This window comes from Larus michahellis, chromosome 5, assembly GCF_964199755.1.
Source record: "Larus michahellis chromosome 5, bLarMic1.1, whole genome shotgun sequence".
In the NCBI taxonomy this organism is placed as follows: Eukaryota; Metazoa; Chordata; class Aves; order Charadriiformes; family Laridae; genus Larus; species Larus michahellis.
The window spans coordinates 62,086,631-62,110,965 of record NC_133900.1 but is presented as its reverse complement, the minus strand read 5'-3'; the positions used below and the strand labels follow the sequence as shown (position 1 = coordinate 62,110,965).

General features: G+C 39.5%; 2 protein-coding genes across 7 annotated transcripts in view; both read right to left on the bottom strand.

Moving 5' to 3' along the window:
* Positions 1–8,609, bottom strand: part of CC2D2A (coiled-coil and C2 domain containing 2A) — a 67,715-nt gene extending 59,106 nt beyond the window's left edge. Inside the window, exons 1-4 of one of the 3 annotated variants that reach the window (XM_074587619.1) lie at positions 8,574–8,609; positions 7,191–7,251; positions 6,337–6,420; positions 6,012–6,096 (exon numbers count right to left, since the gene is read on the bottom strand). In XM_074587619.1, the coding sequence (XP_074443720.1) occupies positions 6,012–6,096; positions 6,337–6,420; positions 7,191–7,229 (208 nt within the window). In that variant the 5' untranslated portion in view covers positions 7,230–7,251; positions 8,574–8,609. Of the gene's footprint in view, positions 1–6,011; positions 6,097–6,336; positions 6,421–6,553; positions 6,844–7,190; positions 7,252–8,573 lie in introns of those variants that run through there. The other 2 variants (XM_074587620.1, XM_074587618.1) reach the window with 2 other exon arrangements.
* A 7,542-nt stretch (positions 8,610–16,151) lies between these two features.
* The window catches only part of C1QTNF7 (C1q and TNF related 7), a 52,764-nt gene continuing 44,580 nt past the window's right edge, over positions 16,152–24,335 (bottom strand). For 2 of the 4 annotated variants that reach the window (XM_074587625.1, XM_074587626.1), the window contains exons 2-5: positions 22,199–22,500; positions 19,530–19,724; positions 18,378–18,623; positions 16,152–17,649 (exon numbers count right to left, since the gene is read on the bottom strand). In XM_074587625.1, the coding sequence (XP_074443726.1) occupies positions 17,018–17,649; positions 18,378–18,615 (870 nt within the window). In that variant the 5' untranslated portion in view covers positions 18,616–18,623; positions 19,530–19,724; positions 22,199–22,500 and the 3' untranslated portion in view covers positions 16,152–17,017. The remainder of the gene's footprint in view (positions 17,650–18,377; positions 18,624–19,529; positions 19,725–22,198; positions 22,501–24,335) is intronic. The other 2 variants (XM_074587623.1, XM_074587624.1) reach the window with 1 other exon arrangement.

Genomic DNA, 24,335 nt, shown 5'->3' with positions numbered 1-24,335 from the left:
AAATGAAAACCATTTTAAATGTACAATATAAATGAGATTGTATGTCTAAGCAAATGGCAACACTTCCAGCAGCTTTATGTATTAAACATGCTTATGGTTGTCTTCTGCTTGGTAATTTGAGAAGGTACCCATCTCCCTCTCATGGATTGCACTACCACTGTAAAAGAGTCAAAGCTACCCTCCTTATAAAAGTCTCTGGAATATTTTAAGCTGAATATAGCCAATAGCTTAGAAAGTCATCATTGAAGTATTTTTCTTTTTGAAAGACCCAACTCATTTCTTCATTAGCAAAATTGATTCTAGCTACGTAATTGTCTCCCCATCTGCACAGACCTCTTCAGTCTCAATGGAGCCCTGGAGTTCACCTGGAAATTCTCAGGAGCTTACTGAAACTTTAACTTTGACTTTGATATATGCAATATTAACTTTTTAAAGAGAAATGCCTTATGTGCCTTTTTATATGTGGAATACTCAGATCTTATTTTCTTCTCCCAAACTTTTGTAACTAGCTTGTCTTTCCAGAAGGAGCTCCATCATTCCACACAGGACACACTGGTACTTTTACTGGAACAATTGTAAGACGATTAGCAGGAGAAAACTGCAGCTCTTTTCACACATGTGCTTTGTGGTCCATGGTGCTGGTTTTTTTTTTTCTTTAATTTTTAATCTGTGCATACATGACATTCTAGGTAAATAAGTTTTTGTAGTTATCTCCATTTATAGAATTATATTACTTGTCAGTTCTTTGAGCCAAACACTGATTTGTTCTTTGCCCTTACGAAAGAACATTGTTTGCCAAGTTCTAAGTAAAGGGTGATTTCAGGTTTATATAAGGCATTAAATTCATGAACAGGAGATAAAACAGCAAAGGGTAAGGGCTTTAGGAGGTAAGGTCACACAACATATATCACATTATGGCTGATTCAATATTATTCCAAGAGCTTTACTGGCAGCAGAAAATACTGTACATTGAATATACAACTTAAAAATTTAAAGGCTACCTACCATACCAAATTCAAAGTGCAATCTAATTTCTAGGATGACCTTAGTCCACTGTCATTTAGAAAAGAAAAATACATTAAGATAAACCCCACTAATACTGATTCAACTCAGAAACATCAAAAGATTTGAGAGAATCATAATCTTTTCAAATGACACAATTTACTGCCTGTATTTTTACAAAGTAGCATTCATTGTATTTGGAAACTTCCAAAAGAAAAAACAAGGTACAAAGTGAATATCGCTAGCATGAGACAAATAAGAGAAAAGAAAGCACCCCATAATCACTTCCTTAACAAGAGGATTACTAGAGACAGAAATAAGCAAGTACTCCGTAGAGACACTAAGAGATGACACACAGGAAAGTCTATTTGCATTTTGTCTTTTCTAACAAGGAACGCAGTACGAGCAAGAACAGGGTAAGAATTAATGACAAAACAGAGAACAAGATCTAGATAAATATTCATCAGACTGAGCTAATTAAGAACCATCATTGCAGGGTATCCAATAATTAACTGGCTGCAACAACATCAGAACTTCCAGTGATTCTGAGAAGTGATGGAGAATAGGCAAGTTCCAAAATCCTGGGCGAGTGTCTTAAGAGATGGGAAAGAGCAAGCTGCAGAAGCATACAGAAGTCAGTCAAACTTCAACTCTACAAAAAAGTCTCAGCCTATTTGTAAATATTTAAGTCAGTAAAACAATATGCATCAGAAGGCCGCATTAGCCAAGATCAAGACCGATCAAGCCAATTTAATGTTCTTCAACATATATTCTACCCAGTCTTGTGAATAATGGAAAAAGCATACATCTCACCTTTTGAGCTTGCCCTATAAAAAGTGTCTCTCAATAGGAAATATTTGAATGAAATGACAGAGAGGCAGGGGGAAGGGGACGCGTGCAAGTCACTGGAAAAATCATAATAAATTCAAACTGAGTAGGTATTTTCAGGGTCTGCCTCAATCTAATGCCTTTAAAATGCTTATTAGTGGTTTGAATGATGGAATAGTCTATCAGTGTATAAAACATGCAGGCAAGAACTACAAGAAGTCACATTTGCTCAAAGACTGACTTTGAAGAGATTTTGGAATGAGGAAAAAAACTTCAACATCTTTTACAACTTCAAGCCCACAAAAGGCTGTTGGATGCAGAAAGGCTCTCCGTGTCTGCTGGAGATTGAAATGATGGAATTTAATTGCAATAAGAAAAGTTGTTACACACTGAAAAGCTTTTTAACTTCTGGGGTATTCTAGCACTGGAATTGAGTCCCTTAAATAGTTATGGAATCTTCACTGGTGTAAGCTTTAAAGCAAAAAAAAAAAAACCAAACAAAACACAAACCCACCAATAAAAAATACCAAAAAAACCCAGAACAACCCAGGCAACAAACGTGCATGTCCAAGTCCACCTGTCTACCCCCGCCCCTCCCCCCCCAAAAAAAACCCCAAAACCAAAAACAGGTCTGAAGACTTGAATAGAGTTGAAATGACTTAAGGGGAGAAGCTGGTCTAAGTTACCTTTTGATTTCCCTTCCATGACTTTTTTCTACGATTGTATTCTCTTCAGGTAGCATGTAAAAACATATTCTATTTCATTGGAGCAAATGCTTTATTTCAATTCCATTCTGATAAATGTAAACTAGAAAGCAACAGATTGGAATCTGCTTTTCATCTTCTGAAATACTTGACAATTGCTTGCAAGCATTTCCAGACAAACCAGGTTAAAGTGAAAGGCGTAAACCTGCAAAATTAGTGCAGAAACAACCTGTTGCTACTTTAAGTGCCTCTTAAAGCATGAGAACTGTTCTCCATGCAGAATTGTTTATGAATGAATCAGTCCTTGCAACAACAGGGGAATTATCCTTTCTATACATAATGAAAAACATTTTAAGGCTTTAATAGTTGCAGTAAAATTAGCGCATCAGTTATTGTGGGATCATGTGGTTCCCTGAAAAAAGGACCACATAAAAAATATTTTTGTTGCTTTATTTTTCTGTACATATACTATTGTTCTGCTTATGTGAATGGGCTCTACAGCCAACTAATTTGTGTTTACCTTCAAAATGCATTTTTGAAGTGAAAGAATAATACTGAGAACATTACTTCACAAGGTTGCCATTACAGGCCTTTATTTTCCATACAGGCCTAATTTCACATCGTTTTTTACATTGGAAGTGTCATTATCCTACAATGGTTTCATATTTTACTTCTGGCAGATCTAATAAGCTTGCTGGATAGTCAAACTGAAATTAAGCCAAACTGAAAACCTGAAAATGTCATCTAATAACTCTCCCTTGATTCCCCCTGTACTCGGAGGAGCCCAAACCCACTGGGTCTCTGTGTGACTTCAAAGCTCTCCACACTGACAGAGTCCCAGAACTGCTGCAAGTATCTCGACACTAGTCCCGTATCTGAACTGGATGCAGAAACCAGGCACCAGGGAAAGCAGACAGACAGACATTTATGCTGTGACCAAGCATCAGTTACCTGAAAGAAAATAGGGAACCCTCTGTCACAGGTCCTAGACAAACTTTTTTATTTTTCATGGTACAATCACTGCATAAATGCATACTAAGGCACTCCAGAAATTGCAACCACGTTAACTACACAAATTCAAAAAAAACCAACAATGAAGAAAACAATTTTGTAACACTGCAGTTGTCCTGGCTTTACAAGGGAATAACTATCAGACATGGGCTTTTTATTTAAAGCAATTCTTCTTTATGTCTGACTAGTGGACCGACATATAGCCAAGTCCTTCCATTTACAAAAGGTATATAGGAATCTAAGTACACACATAAGTAGATCATAGTAAAATAATAAATTTCTGCACACAGACTGCATTAAAAAACAGTAGAGACTGACTGAGCGCCTGAAAGACTAGCAGGGACAAACAGAGACTATGACGAATATTACATGAAGAAATAGTTGATGGATATGTTTCAAGCTAAGTTTGCTATAGTGGGACCAGAATGAAAAAATAAGCATACCATGCTAGCATAAAATAAACCAAATATTTGAGGGACATCAGAAATTGGTAATTCCATAAACATTACCTGCTTCCCACGTGTGTTAAAATACAGTTCCTTCTTCATAAAAAGGGGTGTGTGTATACTTTTAACACCAGAAATTTAACATAAACAATGAACAGATATGGTGACAGCCACAACAGACTAAAAAATGGCCTAGTAATAGAGGCAATGTATTACAGGCACTAAAGCAAAACCAAAAAAAGAGAGTAGAGGAAAACACCCTATGTAGAATTTTTCCATGACACCTGGAAAATGGGGGGGTGGTGTTGTTACATTTTATTACTTTGTTTAAATGGTTAGTTATGGCTTGGCAAGACAATGATAAGCAGAAATTCATGCACAGATCTTCAGCCTAGTAAAGGCAATGAGGAAATAAAAAAGAAATCTACTTTTAGCTTATGATTGGGCAACAAAATAGCAGACATCAGTGTCTGCATATTAAAAAGTTTAATATACAGATGATGGAAATCTAAATTATTTATAAATATGTCAGACTGATTTTTGAGGGGAAAAAAAAATGGAAAAGAGTTCTGGATAGATGCACGAAGACTTCAGCTCAAGGTGGTCCTTCTCAAAATTTAAGATGTAATTTAACAAAAAAACCCAAACCAGATGGATAAATTATACCGCAATTAAGTAAACCAATGACACAGTCTATTCACAATACCACATGCAGTACTTTTCACTCCATCATACAAAATTAGCAGAATTACAGAGATTTCAGAAGCAGCAACAAGAACAAGTAACAGAGCAAAATAGTTAAGGAAACAAAACCTCACATAAGGGAATTAATGGCTAGTTTCCTTCTCAGAGTATGCTGTGCTGTTCTGTTTGTTCTTGGAAAATGAGCTTCTGTAAAAGAAAACAACCATCACTAGAGGGTGTCTCTTGATTTCCCCATGCAATCAATTCTGAAAACTGTTTGGACTCCATCTGTCAACAGCGTATCACTTGTTAGCACAAGTTGGCACAGCGAGAGACAAAAAACATTCAAAAGAAAAGTACACGGACCTTGAAAGGGCTGGAAACATCCCTAAATTGTAGACAGCTGTAACAAAAACCCTATTTCGCTAAAATGAGTTTAAGGATAACGCATACATTTTACTTTGATAAACCTTGATGTTGATGAAAACCTAAGCATGTCTATATTTTCCTGGATGTTTCATTTTATTGACTTCTTAATACTCCGTTCTTAATTAGTTTTTATTATGCACCCTATTTAGGTAAACCCATGAAAACATGCAGTAAGATCCACAACATTAACGTTGTCCAAAGTATTTAACAGGAATATTCCTGAGATTCTGTCGAAGAAACTGGAGATTAGCTTTCGAGTACCCACAACTTCCATTCTTCCCCAGCCTCCAGTTAGACATTCACTTCTAACGGCTTCCCCCTACACCACTCTTGCCCTCTCCTATTTTGTGAGTAGAGTATTTCACACGTGACAGTTAAAATAGCCCATCAGTAAATCCATACGTCACCATAACACTTCAAGCACAAAATCTGAGGCACACATTCAAATATGTAAATGCTTCCAACAGCTTCCCACTACATCGCCCTCCTACTTTGTGAGTATGCCACCTGGCATAGTTAAAATAGCCCATCAATAAGTCCAAATGCCACCGTAAGCACAAATAACACTTCAAGCACGAAATACAAGGTTCACATTCAAGTACATAAACACTGCAGGTCTACACTAACACCTTTGAAAAGCGTTGTGCATTTTGTGCAAGCACACTTCATAATCTATCCACATTTGAATACCACGGGGGTATGTGTTTCAAGCGCAGCGCTCTGACTGTACGCATAACGCTCCCAGCTGACTCGGCACACAACAGACCCCCACAAAAACCCCTCCATCCCCGCCCTACTACCGCAGATGAAAAGGGAGTTTAATGAAGCCCTCGAAGGGCGGGATAATTAGCGCGCCCCGCCCCCGGCCCCGCCCCCGGCCCACCGCGGCCGCTGGGAAGTCACTCACCGCGCGCTGCCCGGGGAGCCGCCGCCATGCTAGCGCGGCTCCTTTCCTCCGCCCGCGGTTCGGGGGGACCCACAGCCTCCGGCAGCTGCAGCGGGGCAGAAAGAGAGAGGGAGGGCGCATGAGTGAGGGGGAGCCAGGACGCGACGGAACGGGACAAGAAGCGAGGCCGCTGCCTGCAGCCGCCGCCGGTGGGACCCCGGCCCTGAGGGGGAGAGCGCGAGCCGCGCATGCGCGGTAGCGGCCGGCCGTCAGCCCGCGGCGGGGCGGGACCCGGGGGCCGCCGCGCCTAGGCCTGGGCCGGGGAAGGGGAGGCGGAGGTGCTCACCGCTTTTTTTCTCCTTTGGCGGCGAGCGGTCAAGGTCCTCCTCAGCCTTTCCATCTCGGCAGCGTCCTCCTCCGGGAACTCCGCCTTTCACAGAGAGAGAGAGAGAGAGAGCGAGAGAGAGCGCGCGAGCTAGCTGCGGCTGTGGGGTGGAGGCTGGTCTTGTCCCCAGACCCACGGAGATAACCTCTGGTCTATTAAAACATTTTATCAATTTTACCTGTATCTGCATGTTCCGCTGCTGCCATTGGCAGACTACAGTCGTGACACTGACTGAAGTTAGCATGCACTGCTATTTATTAGCAAGATTAAAGCCTACTAACAGCTATAAAGTACATTGCCTGATCTGCACATATCTGTCTATTACATTGCCTGATCTACACGTATCTGTCTATATCTTCTTATACCACAAAGAGGTTTTTGGGTTTTGGTTTTTTTTCCCCCTTTTAAGATTTCATTGACATCACACAAGGCACAGTTTAAACACGATCACCTCAAAAGCGTTTCTACAGATGAGAAAACAGGGTAATGTTCATTTTTTTCAACCTACTCAAGGCTAAATATACTATACCAATAATTCAAAGATAATCAACAAAGTGTTGGATCAGTATGAAATAGAATAAAAAATACACATTAAAGGTGCCTGTTTCACAGCATATGGTATCTGCGGTTGCAATGTATTTGCACAGAAATAAATAATGATGCAAGCCTGCATCAACTAGAATGGTACTGTCTGATCTAGGGTTAGCCAGAACTTGCAAGACACTCCTGACTTACTTATTTTGCTTTTTTCAGTTACATATATACAGTGAAAAGTGATCATACACCGGTTTTGTCTCAACTAACTGGACACTAACCTCCATAATTATCCTCTGGGATTCTTCACTGCGGTTCATCTGGTCAGTGGCTGACACCTGGCTGTCACAAGCAATGCAGGAATTACTCATGAGAGATACACTTTGATATCTATGTAATGATTATGAGATATATTCCATGTAACCTTTGCACCCTGAATGCTGAAAGTTGCTGTATTTGATTACAAGCATTTAGGAAATTTTTAAATTTATGTCTGTATAACTCCATTCGTTGCTACTATTACTGCAGGTTCCTGTCCTGCTTTACCCTTAAATCGACAGGGAAACGACTTCGTCTGTACTTGTTCCCTGGACAAACCTTGCGCCAACGTAGCTGCAGCAGTGCAAAACCTGAGCGCCGATGTGCTGACCTAACAGTTGAAGTAACTCACAGCAGCATAGTTTATTCTGGATTTCAAAATCCCCATGAAAAAACTCACAGGAGTAAAATGTGGGGCCTTTTTCCATACCTGGCTAAATCTCCTCTAGCGATAGGGCTAACTGAGCCCTCCACAGGTCATCCGTTCTTTCCCCATCAGTTCTTTGTACTGGGTATGTACAGACTTGTGCATACTCGCCTCAAAAAATGCTTCCAGCCCAGGCTAGAATATGAAGACTCATCTTCACATTCTTTATCTCTTAGGAGATGCCTAATAAAAAAGCAGAAGCAGCAGAGGAGGAGCAAGGTGGTTGTCTCCTCCTGAGGCTTTGCCCTTGCCAGTTAGTAGCCCCAAGGACATTCAGGTTTCTAAATAAGTCTCAACTAACTCAGAGCTGAACTTGCCCTAAATGAGTGGTTTTCTTTCTCCCAAACCACCTGTGCATTCGCTTCAATTCCCTGAGTAAGTATCTTGCACCAGGGCTAAGGGTGATCTACCCAAAAATGGCAAAATTTCCTTGCTGCAGGCAGGGTTCAAATACCCTCTTCACGGCACTGCAAGAAGAGGCAGCATTTTTATTGCTTGGCACATAAATCTCTTGTTCATATCAAGCTTTATATATCAAATTTAAACAGGCTTCCCTAAAGGCACGTGTAAATGGAGAACACCAGCAACATAGCAGAAGGGCCTCATGGTCACTTTCTTTAACAATTTTCTAGCATTTCTTGAAGTTAAGTACTATAGCAGGCACTTTAAAATGTAATAAACAACTGTATGCAAGAACTATAAAACTCTCCCTTAGCTCAGAGACTGTTTCCAAAGCACTTAAAACTGACAACAGAAACACAGTGAAGTTTCTCTCACTTCTCTTTAAAAAAGTAACTACATCAAAAGCACCTAGAAAATAATTTTTAGGATTTTGGATTCTTAAATCTGTCTCGTTCATGTAAGCACGCAGAATGCTCTGATGTTGAAACAGATCTGAAGGAAAATGTTTGTTTCCTACCTGAGCTTTCTTACACAGCAGCTTTCCGTGTACAGAAAGAGCCAAGCACAAGGCTCCTCCTAGCAACAAAGCCTCAGCTTTGCCTTTTAAAGAGAAAGAGTCAGATTCTCCTCCTCAAACCACTAAAACAGTTCCGGAAGACTTCTTTTTTGTCAACAATTTCTTTTACAGTAAAAGGGAAAGTCCTGAATAAAGTATGATGAAGTGATTGCAGCTCCTGCAGGCAGGGGTGCATTTCAGTTACTGCAGTGACTTGAAAAAAACATAATCCATGCTATATTTTTGCAGGATCAAGGATGGTTGTTTCAGATTGAAGTACAGTAAAGATAGTCGCTCTTCATAACTTTATGTACCTAACTTTGCTGAATTATCTGACTTAATTTCTGTGTACTTCTTCCGTAACTAGAGGAGAGGCACAGACTCTTCTTGGGATGTGTGTGATTCAGAGCAGTAATTCCTGATTATCAGTTGTTTGCGGAAGAGCCTGTCTCAATCTGTTGACCAAAGGGTGATGCTAAACCTCTAATTCAGACTGCATGCCAACATTCCATCAAGTAATTTTTTTTTAGATTAATTTCACTCTGAAAAAAATCCCTGACATCAGTCATGTAGGCTAAATCCTTGAAGTAGACGGTTAGTAGCCAGTTCTTTTCCAATGCATTAAAGTACTCAGAGTATTATCTGAAGCTGTATCAAGGGGACAACAATGCATTATTATTTACAGATGACCTTTACAAATCAGCGTAAGCCTCAGCAAGCTTCTTAGCACGTCATTTTGGGGAAAAATAATGGGAAACACTGCAAAGTTAGAAAAGGTATAGTCTCTCAACAGCTGCAATTTGCAAACACAGGCCTTTTGCCACACCAGGATTAAAAAATGTATCAGTAAATGTTCAGAGTCGGGAAGGCAAATCTTGAAACTAAAGTGAGAAGTGAGACAAATCATAACTTTATGAAGTTATCAATATACTTTAATACTTCTGTAGCAGAGAAAAGAAAGATATGAAGGCTTCATTGGGGTTGTTCTAGAGCCCGCTTAAAGTGAAATACAATCCTCTAGCCCCGGTTAGAGAAGCAGTGGAGGGATGGGTTATCTACTTGTTAAATGCTCCCAAACAGCCTGTGTAGGTACTAGGAATCGCAGAAATGTCAGTACTATCAGATGGTTTGTAGGAATGTGGATTGTCTTATATAAAATTCCTAATTTTTATAGGTAAAAGAATTTATAGTTTTCCTATCAAATCTGGAGAGGGATCTTTTCTGCTGCACTGAATTGTTAACAAAGTAATTTCTTATGTTAGCATGTGTATTAATATCTTTAGAACAACTGGAATAAACAATATTGCTATTACTAAATGGAGTTTTTATTAGACCTATTTATAATTGTCTTTATATAAACAGTCCCTGTAACATCTGAAGGTCTGTTACTGCAAAGTTTTAGTAGCTGGAATCACATGAAAAAAGATCGCTAAAATGTTTCCCATTTCTGAATACTGTTGTAAGAAGGAAATCATGGGAAGAAGTAAACATAGTAGATAAAAGATTGGGAGTATGCATTTTTAATTGCTAAAAGAGGAGCTTTCACAGCTAGAAGACACCTGACATGACAACAGCCTTCAAGAATAGGAAAGAAGTGACAGAAGAGAGGTTTTTTAGGGTAACTTTATCCAGTACACAGTCTCTGTTATCTGCTAAGTCCCACTGTATGTGGGACTGTGGAAATGTTCCAGTGGGTGAACCTTCATCTAAAGTTTTGGCAAGAACTCAGATTCAACATCTTGTTTTGCTAATAAGTCTGCATCCCAACAATTTATTCCAGTCACAGAAACAGTTGTACAAACCGTTTAAATGAGGGACAAATATGAAGAGCATTATGTAAGGAACAGTACTGTAATACCCTAAAGGAGCAGTGGGGGACCTTTGCTTAACAGGATGGAAAGCTGCTTAAAAACACATGTCAGTACAATGACTGTACTCACAGGAGACATCCAGAATTCAAACCACATATGTTTCCTGGGGCGGAGAACAACTCATTTATCTCAGTCAGCATTATAAAAACAAAGGCAAGCCCAATGTCATTGATTACACTGGACGGCAGATTTAGTGGTCCAAATTAGATGATGTGAGCAGCTTTACTTAGTTAGTTATGACACTGTCACACTTAAACAGTTATTTTGTTAGCAAGGGTCAAGGATGGATATTGGCACAGGCAGGGTAGATGTCAGCTTGTAGTGCTGCCCCAGGGGCAGGCAGGCTAAGGGATCACAGCCCCCAAGTTCAGTCACAAAACAGCTTTAAAATGAATAATGTAAGGTTTGGATTGCCATACACACCTCTCTTTACCTGCCTTGCCTTTTTACAAAACAAAACTTGTAAAACCAAATGAAAACAGAAGCAAAACTCCAAATCTTACAAGCCATGTACAACGTTTACAAGAGTATGTGTTGCTGTGTTCGTAGAATAGGAGTATCAAATACTATGTGCAACTCTACAGTGATCTTGGTTTCATGGAGTTTACAAACAAGGGAGAACAAACTCCACTTATCCTGATGATTTTAAACTGATCGCCCCTTACTCCAACATGACAGAAATCACAGATAAAATTTCCTGAAATTTGTCACAGGTGGAGAAGAGATCTGGGTTCACATTCCAGAACATCCAGAGTGTGAGTGAATGCAGGTGGTGTGTGGAAGGGACATCAGCATAAGTGGTAGGCAAGCTTTCAGATCATTAAAGAGATTGTTCTTCAACTCAAAAATTTTAAATACTTTCCACTGTCTTCCGAGGCTAGGGATAATGCTTTGTTGAAAGTAGAGAAAGAAAAGGGACTACTGGTACATTTCCTTCATATAATTCACTTATTTCTAGAAATCCCATCTTCTTGCTAAAAGTCGCTTTAGAGCCTGCTGAGAATCATGGCTCATTTATGTTTTTCCAGAATTCAGTATTTTTGTCCCTTTGTTAACATGACAAGGTTATTTTTTCACAGAGACGATTTTACAAATATTGCATTATGTTTTGTATTGTGTTTAGGATTTTGACAGGTGCTTCAAAGTTGAAAAGAAACAAATTTGTAATTTTTTTTTGTATAAGTAGAAATACTTCAGGATACATTTAGGTTTTCTACATCTAAATTAAGTATCCTTAAAAAGTAAATATTTTGTATATATTTAAGTGTGTTGAATTTGGAGGCATGAGAGGATTATCTAGCCCACCTTAATATACTGTAGCATTTTCTGGAGGACAGCCAAATTACTGCAGTTGAAGTTGTCTCAGGAGGAACTTGAGCAATACTTTATGAAAGGTCTGAGAAGAGGTCACTTCCATCATTAGAAGGGTACTTCTAATGTTCTCATCAATCCACATCTTCTCCCTAATTATGAGGCATATAAATTGCCGTATTAAATTACGCCAATTTTTCCACTTAGCAGGTTGTTTTCTAAGAGCAGATGTCTTATTTAACTTTTGCCGTCTCAAAGGCTAACCTAAGTCAGTCACGTAGATACAGGTAATGTGAAGAGACAGGTATCTCCAGATTCTTCCTTTCTTGAGGTAGGCATCTAATACAGTGTCATCCAAACAGAGATTTACCCCACATATTTCTTTGAACTGATGACAGGAGAGCTAACGACTGATTTAACTCAGGCAATGATCTTTGAGCTTTTAGAGCTTAAAGTCGTGTAAGATAAATTTCACATTAATAATGGCTTCTGCAGGAACAATCTGCATAGAGGAAAAATCTTCTCATACCTCGTCCAGCAGGTAACTGCTGGATCATACCAAAATAATTATACTCAGAATTGAGGGATATAAGCCAAATGCCAAATAATCCAAAACATGGTTTTCTTTGTAGGTATTTACTATTAAAATATAAATGTATAATATATGTAAGTAATTTTTTTTTGCTTTAGGAGTAACTTTCATGATTTGATCTGATGAATGCAACTATGACAAAACCACATGTCAGAGACTACAGAATTTCGTCAGATTTCTTGGAACTTTCTTCATGCCAGTATGAGGAAGAATCATGCCTCTGAAATTCAGAAATACGGACATAACCTCAGTTTGGAGCATTAACTTAAGGAGTTACAGGGAAATGAGTGTAACCTCTAAATGCTCTGTGAGTCTAAATGGTTTATATTGAAAGGAATAAATTGCTTCTTGAAAGCAATGTATTACTCATTGAGAAAGATTGTGCTATATTGCTTTCTCAGCTCTATTTTTCTCCTGTTTAGTCTCATGTATTATTTCTTGGATGGGATTCATCACCTACTGAACTACATATATAAAATAAGCCACATCTTCACATAAAACTAAAGTTCCTACTGACCAAATTACCTAGTACAACATCAGCATAGTTATACAGAGTATGAATTGCCTGCTAATGGATACATTGAACCTGTTAGTTAGAAGTGAATTAATCAGTAAACGTCTTAGTGAATAAATATGAATTGAATCTAGTGGGTGACCTGTGGAAGATAAATAAAAATAAGGTATTATGCAAACTGCATCAACTAATGAAACGTACTTGGTAGGAAACAAAATAAGCTGCTTGTCAGATTTTTATATTTTTGCCTGTCACAAAAGCACATAAGTGGTTTTAGGTAGATTTAAAAAGATTTGAAGAATGTGGATAATGTTTTCAGTACTGATATTCAATAGCAACTCTTTCCTCTATATTGCCTGAGCTTTGTAAAAAAATCTTTAGAACCTTATGGTTATGAATACCAATAGTGAAGAATGTGAAGGTATTTATTCAAAATAACATATCAGTTTGGAGATGGAGTTTAATATTTCTTTAGTTATCTAGGTTAAAAATGTTCAGCAATGGAACATGTGACTGACGACTTCTTTGATGTCACTCTACCAGGTATTAAAGAAAGTCTGAAAGAGTAAATGATTGTGGGGGCTATTTTGGTTTAAGTAATCTTATTTTTACTTATGTATATTTAAATACATATATCCCAAGTAAATATATATATATACTTACGAATCTCAGGAACGCTATTTTTCTTGATCGCGTTTGAAGGTTTCCTGGTGGTTTCAGGTTTGTATGAGTTCTTCCAGCCTCAGTCAGAAAGCCCAAGAGTTGGTGGTGCAGCAAAGACCTGCTTTCTCCTAGGTGTTTCTTCTGGTGGTACTCACTTCTCCCTGCTGACTGTAGACAAAGTCTAGATGACTAACTTGATCTGGATGTCTGATTTTATCTGGCACTATAGCATCTGTAGAATGACATCTATATTCTGTAGAAATCTTTGATTGATTTTAAATGTAATCCCAAAGATATTTTGTGCTGTGTTACCCTACAACATCTTTAAAGCAAACCAGACCTCGCCAACTATTGGTGTAATTAGTGGGAAGACTTCAGCCCAAGATATTTTCCATATAGATTCAAATTGAGACTGAGAAATACCCCTAATGAAATATCATGTCATCAAAGTTGATCTATTTTCAAGTAAAATAATAGTAGTAACAATGATTTCCTTTAGAAGAATGTCTGGAGATCCTGAATGAGGGTAGGGACACATTCTACTTGTATAAATATGTTGTCCATACGTGTAGTAAAAAGATTCTTCTTGCCAAAACCTATAGCAATAATTCAATAGAATTACTTATTTTTAACAGTTCATGCCAAAATATTAAACTGTTCAAATAACTACAGAATCCAAATGGGAAAACTCAGGGAAGCTAAAATGACTTTTCTATGATTGTACAAACATAAATCTAAAATTATTAAGTAAAAGGAAGCAGTAATTCTTGGTTTACTTATTCCCATGATGTCATTTTCAACATAGGTGTGGTTAAAATATCTCCATTTCATTCATTTTTACAATTTCAGTATTACATGGAATCAGTTTGCTTCTAGTTAGGATTGCAACCAGGAACATTTCACTATAAAGCCCTATTTTTTCTCTGTTCAATGGTGAAAACTTAGTTTTGTCTGAAAATTTCCAGTTTTATTATAACAACCAAATATGTTTTTGGAGAGCGTGAAGAAAATCGGTCAGATTCTTTTCTTAAGTTTGGCTTGAAGGTATGAAATATTTCTAGTAAAAATCGACTTTTTATTTCTAACATGAACTTTCTATTGATTGAAATGTCATAAACCTATTTCCACATTTATTTAAAAAATAAACACGCAATTAAATACTTCTATTAGTTGCTTTCATTGCATAATACATATTATAGGGCCAATCTCGCATCTATTGAATTATGCTTCCTGGACATCATGGGCCTGATAGGATTGTCTGTCCTGTCCTGTGGAATTTCATTGTGGACAGCACAGAGCGATGCCGATAGTCTTTGTCCCTTGTATAGGCAGCGGTGGCTGTGAAGCACTGGCTGTCAGTCATTGTTGTGAATGATGACTGGGCTGTGTTTTACACTCATATTGTGCTTAATTTGCAGATGTATAAATGATTGTACAGCACGGTGATAAACTGAATCTGTAAGTATTCTCTTCCATATTTCTATAACACTAATAAATTAGATGTCTAGTTAGAAAAATAATCCACTTTTGTCTTCTACCACCCATCTCTCACTGTCAAATAAAACCAGGGCTGTACAGGCAGTGCCGGTTTGATTTGTGGACAGGACTTTGCAGCCGTTCTCTGCATGAAGCAGCAATCATGCACGCAAAGACACGCGAGTTAATGCCTGGGGAGATGGGGGCACAGGTGCAGGGTGCGTAGATTCATGTTCCATACATAACCGTAGTGCTCATTTTGCAATCTCAGCCGTATTTTTGTGGCATTTTATTTGGTTGTTATTTTCTTAATTAAGTCAAGTACACAGAAAACCCCCAGAAATTTCCCCCCGCCTTGGTCATAAATAAGTTGGGATCACGAGTTGTGCAACGCACACCACTAGCATTGGAGACTATCTGAATAACTGATAAAAGCAGCAGGTTTCTGTAAATCTGGGATGGTTAAAATAATTTTGTAAATTCTTGGAAAGTAAGAACACCCAATTAAAGATTGCCGGTCTTGATTTAAAGATGTTGACTGCAGGAGAACTCACGAGGTTCCTGGGTATTTCTACAATGATTGATTACCGCCATTGGTAAAATGGGTCCCTTATTTCCAGTGGGAATTGATACCGTTTCTCACCAGTGGATCTTGCTGTGCTCCTGTCGGCTAGAAGGAATTGGCAGCTGCTACCAGAAATTTTATCTCCAGATTAGTAGTTGTAGACTGTGATCAAATCACCTCTTAACCTGATTGACAAGAGAAATAAACTGACCTTATTACATCTCTTGTGTAATCCACATGGGTAGAATTACAACCATTTTTTCCCCCCGTTTTTAGGTAAGTTTTTGAAACATTGACAGAAGTATCAGCTTCATAAGTAACTACTCCTTCCTCCTGCTTGTAATTCCATTTATCGTACATCCAAAGGGCTGTAGCAACAGCCTACTCTGATGGCTCATATTTAGCTGATTATCCATGATGTCCCGTGTACTTTTTCCAAGTTCACTGTTTTCCTGAATGCAGTTTTTCATCTTGTGTGTGACCTACATTTATTTTATTGCATTTGGCCATATTGGAATGCAAGAAAGTCTGCTTTAACGATGTGACTCAGTTTGTTCCATATAATTTATTCTCATTACTGGTTACTGTTCTATCAGTTTTTTGGCATCCATAATTTTCTTCAGCAAAAAGTTTATATTTTCATCCACATTTCTTGTAAAGATACTGAATAGCATTGAAAGAATAGCGAACGTACTTGTAAATATACTGAAAATACCCACATTGAGTACTGGTTGCCTATCTCCAAGTTTTCAGATCTCCCAGTTTTCAATTATTTTACATGTTTAATGCCTTTGTTCTGTTCTTTTAGGACTGTCATTGGGCAGTCCTCAGCTAGTACAAATCTTCATGTATTTATTAGGAGGTCAGTTAATTATGAATATAAGTGTTTTGTGTAAATATCAGATAGGACTGTCCTTATGACCTGTTCAGCTGCATCCTGAAGCAGACGTTCCTACCTAATTCCTCTCCTTTTAAAAAAAAAAATGTTTGTCTGATTTTAATATATTTCCTGTCTTAAAATGACCAAAAATGACTATGCCATCAGTTGTTCAATTTAACTTTAATGTCATATACAAAATAACCATTCTACATTGCAACTTAATATATTTTATATAAAATCCAATGTACAGTATCTTAAATTTGTTTAAATATTATTATAAACATAACTTTCAGGAGGAGTGAGTCCTGGAGTGATGCAGTCTTTTGTTACAGTTCTTTTTGATATCCCTGCTGTTCGGTGAAAAAATCCAGCTTAGATTCTAGAAAGATCCTTATGAGCTCAGATTTGGTTCCTATCAACGCAAAAATAAACTCCCAGGTTTTTGTTATTTTTTTCAACTTGTGCCCCCCATACGTCTAGGTAAAATCCTGTGCTGGGTTGTCCAGTTTGAATGTCATTTGACATCATCTGCTTCAGAGCTCATCTTCATCTGACAAAGCGTCAAGGTAATCTGTATCAACGTATAAGAGAAATCCGGAAAACAAACTGTCTGCCCATGTTGGATCGGAGAAGAGACCGTTTTGGTCAGTGTAGAAGATCTCAAGCCATACTTCGTCTTCTGGCTGAAGGTAGATCACTGTGGATCCAGAAGCTACGTCGTGGTTGCCTGTGTTCGCATCGAATGTCTTTATCCGGTACTTCCCATTGTGAACCAGCCCAATTGCAAGATGCTTGTTTGCTAAGGTGATATCATAAGAAAAATAATAAATCCCTGGGATGGCACAAATAAACTTCCCTGTGGAAGGGTTGTAATGTTCCCCCTCATTGAAGAGGACTTTATTGAATACAATTGGTAATCTTTCCTCTGGGTAGCTGGTGGTGATGCCAACAGAAAAGGCAGATTTCAGCACTATCTTTCCACACTTACAGACCCCTGGTGCACCTGGTTCTCCTCGGTCTCCTTTATCTCCCTTAGGTCCAGGTGGTCCAGCTGGACCTACTTCACCTTTGGCACCAGTCAATCCTCCAGGTCCTTTTTTACCAGACTGACCTTGGTCTCCTTTCTCTCCAGCTGGTCCTAATGGCCCAGTCTTTCCTCTTAAACCTTCAAAAACATTTTAAGTTAGTTAATTGTTGCACATATCAGCTCAGTAAATGATTGTGTGAGCTACTGTGTGTGCCTGAACAAACCAGAAAAACATCATCAGAATTTCAAAATACTCCAAAATTATTTTCAAAATCTTCTAGTAATCTTGTGAAAGGAATGGCAGGTTGTAACAGAGGACCGGGCTCCACAGCCTGAGGGTCCTTTGTTTCTATATTCCTGCTCTTCTTCATACATCTTGATTACGCATTGGAGAATTTTATACATGGTCAGTCCATTGCTGACTGAACTATGGGCACTGCTGGTGGGAAGGACAGCAGCGTGGCTACCTATAGAATGATACTTGTGCGTTAAATATCTCCTACTCAATGAGCATTTTTAGTGTGTACCTAAATACCTGCTAATCTTCTATTCCTCGCTAATGGGACTAGTGAGACTATTTTTTTGACACCACACATCCGTCATTTTTGCCAACCTTTTTCTTAGCATCTATGTGCAGGAAGGCTGTGCATTTACATTTATTTACACAGATTTCAGTATACCCATATTAGACATGTCTAAAATATATCTGCATATTTTCTTTCTCTCACTATATATACACGCATTACACTTAAACCCACACAGGCACATACACACATTCATCATATATATATATATATGTATAACAGTGATGATGAAAGGTCTTACTTTGTTGTACTACTGTGTTAGTTTACACAAATATTCAATACCTGTGCTCCCTTTTTCACCTTTTTCTCCCTTCCTGCCATCTCTACCGTCTCTTCCTGGAAGACCAATGCGTCCGTGTGGCCCCGGGGATCCGCCGGCTCCAGGGGGACCCGCAGGGCCTGGCAAACCAGGGATGCTACAGATGTATCTGGTGTAGTAATTTTCTCCTTTGAACTGGCCTTGAAGAGGTTGTTCGCTTGTGTAGATGGCAAAACTTGTAATGTAAAGCAGCACAAACATCCTTGGATCTGGAAAAAAATACATACAAATAAGACTATTTATGCATATTATGGCACTCTAGTCACGTGCAGATGGCTCTGAATAGTCTAGTAAGTGTGACAGTGGGGTGCATTATGCACAGGTACACGGGCAGAGCTCAACCTGGGATTTCTGCATTACCAGAATCCATGTAGGAGGCAAGGAGGAAAGTCTGCCAGGTTGGACTTTTTTCTGTTCACCGCGTATGCTACTCTGTGCCTTTCAAGTGGCTTGTAGACTGACATAACTGGCAAATGCTAGCTTTTTTGGACCAAATTTTGACACATTAAACAAAGAATCTAGATTTTTCAATGCAAAGTCCTTTGCTTGCATAGTTTATTTTGTCTTTGGGACCTGCATAAGTTTTACAGAGAAAAGCCCTCTTGGTGGAGGCAGTTACAGCTGTGCTAGGAGGACGTGCCCGTGGGAGCAGCCACTTCTAGTGAAGACACAGCTTCACAGCTTACACCTTCATTTCATTTTGAAATTTGCCCGTATGATTGCAAATGAATCTCCAACCTGAATAACCTCAGCAGAAACTTGCTGAGCCTTCAGAAAGGACACCAGTAAGAGAGCTACAGCTCCAGTGGCTGATTGGAAACACTGATGACCACAGCAAAAATAACCACTTCAACCTACTTGGTCAGGTCAAATCCAGCAGTTGCTCTGCGGGGGACAGATGGAGTGTGAAGGGGCTGCTAACAGGTTGGGTTTTCTTATATGAAATGAACCTTGTTGCAATATCTTGCAAGAAAATTGTTTAAAGCTTTATATTTAGTATTTGGGTGTTTTTATAAACAACTGAATGTAAATTTGGATTTCTCTGTTCCGCTGTATACTGGGAGACTAAAGAAAAAACACTGTACAAACAGTAACATGCTGAGGAGTTGCAGCACCTGATGTACAAAGGTGTCTTAAATTAGTGTTGCATTAGCAGAGAGTCAGTCATGGGTCAGGTGAGATTGTGTCAAGCTGTTTTTTCTAGTTCCCTTGCTGGCTTCTCAGAAGACTTGTGTGGGGCATTTTGTTGGCGTTGTCCATTCCTTCAGAGCTAATTTACAGCCTTCAAGGAAATCAGAGTCCAGAGGTTTCTGTGGGGAGAAAAGGAAGAAATGTAGTGGAGGAGTTCGTTAGAAAAATATCTGTGTGAAATACCAGCTGCCTTTTTTTACAGTGAAGCTCAGATTCATTCTCAAACTCAGAGTTAAAGTTGCAAAGTGAAACAATCTAGAAACTGTTGTTCCCGTTCCCTTCTCTGTGATACTGTTTGGCTTTAGCTGATTGATTTAAAAACCCAAACCTTACATTTATTTGCAGTTCATCATATTTCAGCTGGTATATGGCATGGTCAAATCTATTCAGCAGGGAGAAAGACCAGCATATACATATAGACATATGCAGTCTTTGTGAAGAATTTTTTCTGTTTTACAGAATAGAAAATTAGAAACTGCCTTGGTATCAAAGGCAATGAAAAATAAAAGCATGAAAATATTGTAGTTGGAGAAAAACTAGCAGTGTTCCAAAATCCTCTTTAGTGGTGTATATTCTGCTTTTCATATTAAGCATCTTGTATCAAATTGGCAGAAACCAAACTATTAATTTTGCTGTCATTTGATAAAGCCTTACAGGCAGGCAGGCACCACAGCCTCCAAGAGTGGATTAACGTCTGAATGCTTAACATTACAGCAGAGCAGCAAATGCTAACTCCAAGGCAGTAGTTAGCTACAAGCACAAACTTCACAGCGACGTTTGCTTGGATGCACTACTGTGTGTACCCAAATAAAGCGTGTGGATTTTCATAGGGCTTAAATCAGGGACAACAAAGCTCACTGCAGAGAAGAACAACTTTAAGCACTTAGCCAGGAGGGAGCAGCTTGGAGGGGGTTCATGCCTAAGACTGTGTACGCATTTTACAGAGCTGATGGATAAGAAGCAGACACGACCTAAGGATCAAGGACTGGAACAAAAACTGCCCTTTGCCAGATGAAAGTCTGAATCAGTAGGATAGATGTTCCCACACTGTGTTGCACGTAGGCCAAGCAAAAACAATCTCAGCAACTGCTGGTTTTGCCTGTGTCCAGGACTTTTACAAATCGCAGTAAGAGCCTTCACACAGCTGCTCCTGTCACTGGCTGGCCAGTAGCTTACTGATGCATGAAGCTCTCTCCAGCTCCCAGACCTCCCCTGCTGTTCTTCTCATGTGCCTACAGGAAATTAATTAGTCTGGGACATGTGTTTCTCCTAAGGCCATGGGAAAAAAGTCATTTGGGGAAGGTGAGGGGAACAGGGTTGTTGAGATAAGGATGTGCCTTAGATGGCTGGGGCATCGTGGTTGGAGAACCAATTTGGGAAGGAGAAGGCATAGAGGGGAACATAGAGACCTTTCAGCTATGGGCTGAGGGCGTTAAGGAGTGATGGGGCTGTGAAGCAGAATGGTGGGACTGCAGGAAGGGGAACAGAGCTGGGATTGGGAGGAAATGGTGATAATGTACAGGTGATGATGTTTACGTTCCAGAATTTAGGCCTGGGGGGGTGGGGGGGATACAGAAGGCTGCTTCCAACAGTGGTACCCAGCAAATGACATTTCTGAAGCTATGCACAGAATCAGGACTTCTCTTGCCCTTTCACTTCAGACTCTTGCATTTTTTCCTGCGTAATGGCCCAGTTTTAAGAGGAAGGGTGGAAGGTGCCTCTGTTATTGCAGCAGTCTCTTGGAAAGTGTGAATCTCCTCAGACCAAGGAAGGATGCACAGCATTGAACCCCTGCCCCCTATTTCCTGAGGAGTGCTCTAAAAGGTAAATTGCTGTGTTAATTGTGAATGATAACATATGGACATGCTTTTGAAATTTAAGGCTGAATTAGGAAGCCAAACTCGGAGATTTCCATTCACCCAGGCTTATGAAGTTAGAGGGTGGAGTAGACCTCCCAGATCACTTTCTCAGGAGTCACCTATGTTACAATGAGCTACTTGATCCACAGAGCATTAACTGGTAGGCAGAATGTGAGTCATTAATTACACTTTGGTCCTGGCTTCTGGTTGTCCTTTTCAGAGATACAAACTTTTGTCCATAAACTGGGCTAGGAAACAATGGCATTTATATACGCCAAATAATTTTTCTTCAGGGAAAAACGGCAGTTCAGGAGTTCATTCCTTTTTCCCAAATATTTAAAGCCAGAGCAAGCACATGGTATTCTTGTTTGCAACGATAACAATCATCTTCATCAAAACCATCAACAAAAATAATAATGAGAATGCTATGAACACAGGATTAGAATAATGTTATTCCAGGTTTAGAAAATGGTATTTCAATAGATTCCAAACCCACTAGGTAGAGCAAGAGTGCAAGCCAAGGCATTCATTGGAAGATGGTAGACATGCTGATCTGTTCTAGTGTGCAGTAATCTCTGGAACAGATTTTCTAAGTGAGGATGGCAGACTAATTTGTTCTGTCACTGTTCGAATTGCACAAGCAGCATAATCACTGCAGTTGTGCATAAACCAAAAGATCTTCTGATTCATTCGATATTCGAAAAATATTAAAAAAGCTATTCTGGGCGTAATACCTTGTTGCAGTCTTTAAGGTGACAGATCTAAAGAATCAAAAGAAGCATCAAAAGAAGCATGGCCAGCAGGTCGAGGGAGGTGATTCTACCCCTCTACTCCGCTCTGGTGAGACCCCACCTGGAGTACTGCATCCAGCTCTGGAGCCCTCAGCACAGGAAAGACATGGACCTGTTGGAGCGGGTCCAGAGGAGGGCCACAAAAATACTCAGGGTGCTGGAGCACCTCTCCTATGAGGACAGGCTGAGAGAGTTGGGGTTTTTCTGCCAGGGACAGACAGCATTAGCAGAAATATTCTTAAAACCTGTTAAAAAGAGAAAGAAGGGAAGAGAAGACAGAAAATACAAACAAAATGTCAGCCAAGGAAAGGCAGGATTAGGTATGATTTTTCTTCAAAATTATTTCATTTGATAAAATGCTTTGGAAATGCCAGGTGAAATTTAAAGCAACCTTTTTCTTCATTGTTCTCTCTTAGTAGTCTGCCCTTGATTAACCCCTTTTTAGCAGAGCCTGTTGCGATAGGAAAAGGGGTAGTGGTTTTAAACTAAAAAAGGGAAGATTTAGACTACATATAGGGAAGAAATTTTTTATACTGAGGGTGGTGAAACTGTGGCACAGGTTGCCCAGAGAGGTGGTAGATGCCCCATCCCTGGAAACATTCAAGGTCAAGTTGGACGGGGCTCTGAGAGACCTGATCTAGTTGAAGATGTCCCTGCTCATTGCAGGGAGGTTGGACTACATGACCTTTAAAGGTCCCTTCCAACCCAAACTATTCTATGATTCAATGATCTACTTTGAGCAGATACTCTGTACGTTACATTCCCGTTGAAGCAACGTGCTGGGCAGAGGGTCTTTATCATAAAGACTTTAGGAAATCTGACTTCATTACTAGTATACTCAGTTTGTGTCGTTAACTTTTTTTTTAAGTTTAGGAATTAAGGGATTGTGGCAAATTCCCAGTTTTGAGACTTCCTGGTATATGATATAATCTTCCTCCCTTGTCCAGCTATACAGGTCTTAATTCTAAAATTTACTGATTGGCGTTGTTTTGAAACAATCCTAGAAGATTTCCCATGCATCTGTTATAAATAAAAGCTGGGTCAAAAGCCAGTAATTTTTAGGCACAAGTTATCCTGGCCATGTTCCTACTTTTGTCTTTCCTTGCTAGCTTTGAATTCACTTCCAATACATATGCACAACTATTTCAGGAGAAGGAGGAGATATGTTTTAACTTCCTTGTGCAAAAAGATGTAGACGAGAATAGCGATGCTCCTGGGCCTTTTCTGTCTGGAGCACTGGCGAAGGCCTAGGGGTGGAGAACAAGATGGGGTGTACATCCTCTGGCTCTCCAATAGCAAAGGTCTGTACTGCCTCACGTGGCTACCTTGCATCCCCACTGTGGGATGTACAGACCTTCCCCAGCTCTCCCATCCAGGAGAGCTGTGGTAGGAGAAACAAGGTGGAAAAGGAGGTAACGAGTCAGGATGAGAAGCAGACAGAGACACCCTCAACAATTAGCTTGAAATCTCACTAGCTATGCCTGTCTTTTCCCTCTCAAAACGTGATCCACAAAAATCGGTTGTGTGCACCTGCCTGAAGGGTCCAAACCTGCCATTCAATTTGCCACCACCACTGACCTTTCTACAAAGCCTCAGAAACAGTGGCTTGCAGTTTAGCATGCCATGCTCTGCAGTTTCTTTGCACTGTATGATTTTTATGCTATTTAAAATACAAGTCTTAATTACGGATTTTTTCCCAGGTATTTTACATTGATCATTCACCTTCAGTCAGGCACAGGTTAATGCATCTCCCAGCTCATTTTGTGCTGTGGGGACTATGCTGGGCTTCCAGAGCTCCACCTGTAAGACCATGACTTACTCTAAGGAATCAAGACCACAGCTGGCCACCACCACACTCCTTGGGTTAGCTACACAATCCAGCAATCTCCAAGTGGCTTTATGTTGTCTTTACTTCCCTTGTGTAAGAAGGGGAGAGTGACCTGACACTTCTTGAGCAGCCTGAACTTTTGATTCCCAGTCCCAGAATGGCCAGTGGTGCCCAAAGTGATCGATCAGCCAGTGGGAAAGAACATCAGCTAAATATTTCTGAGAAAACAATCCTTGAAGGCCTTATTAGCAA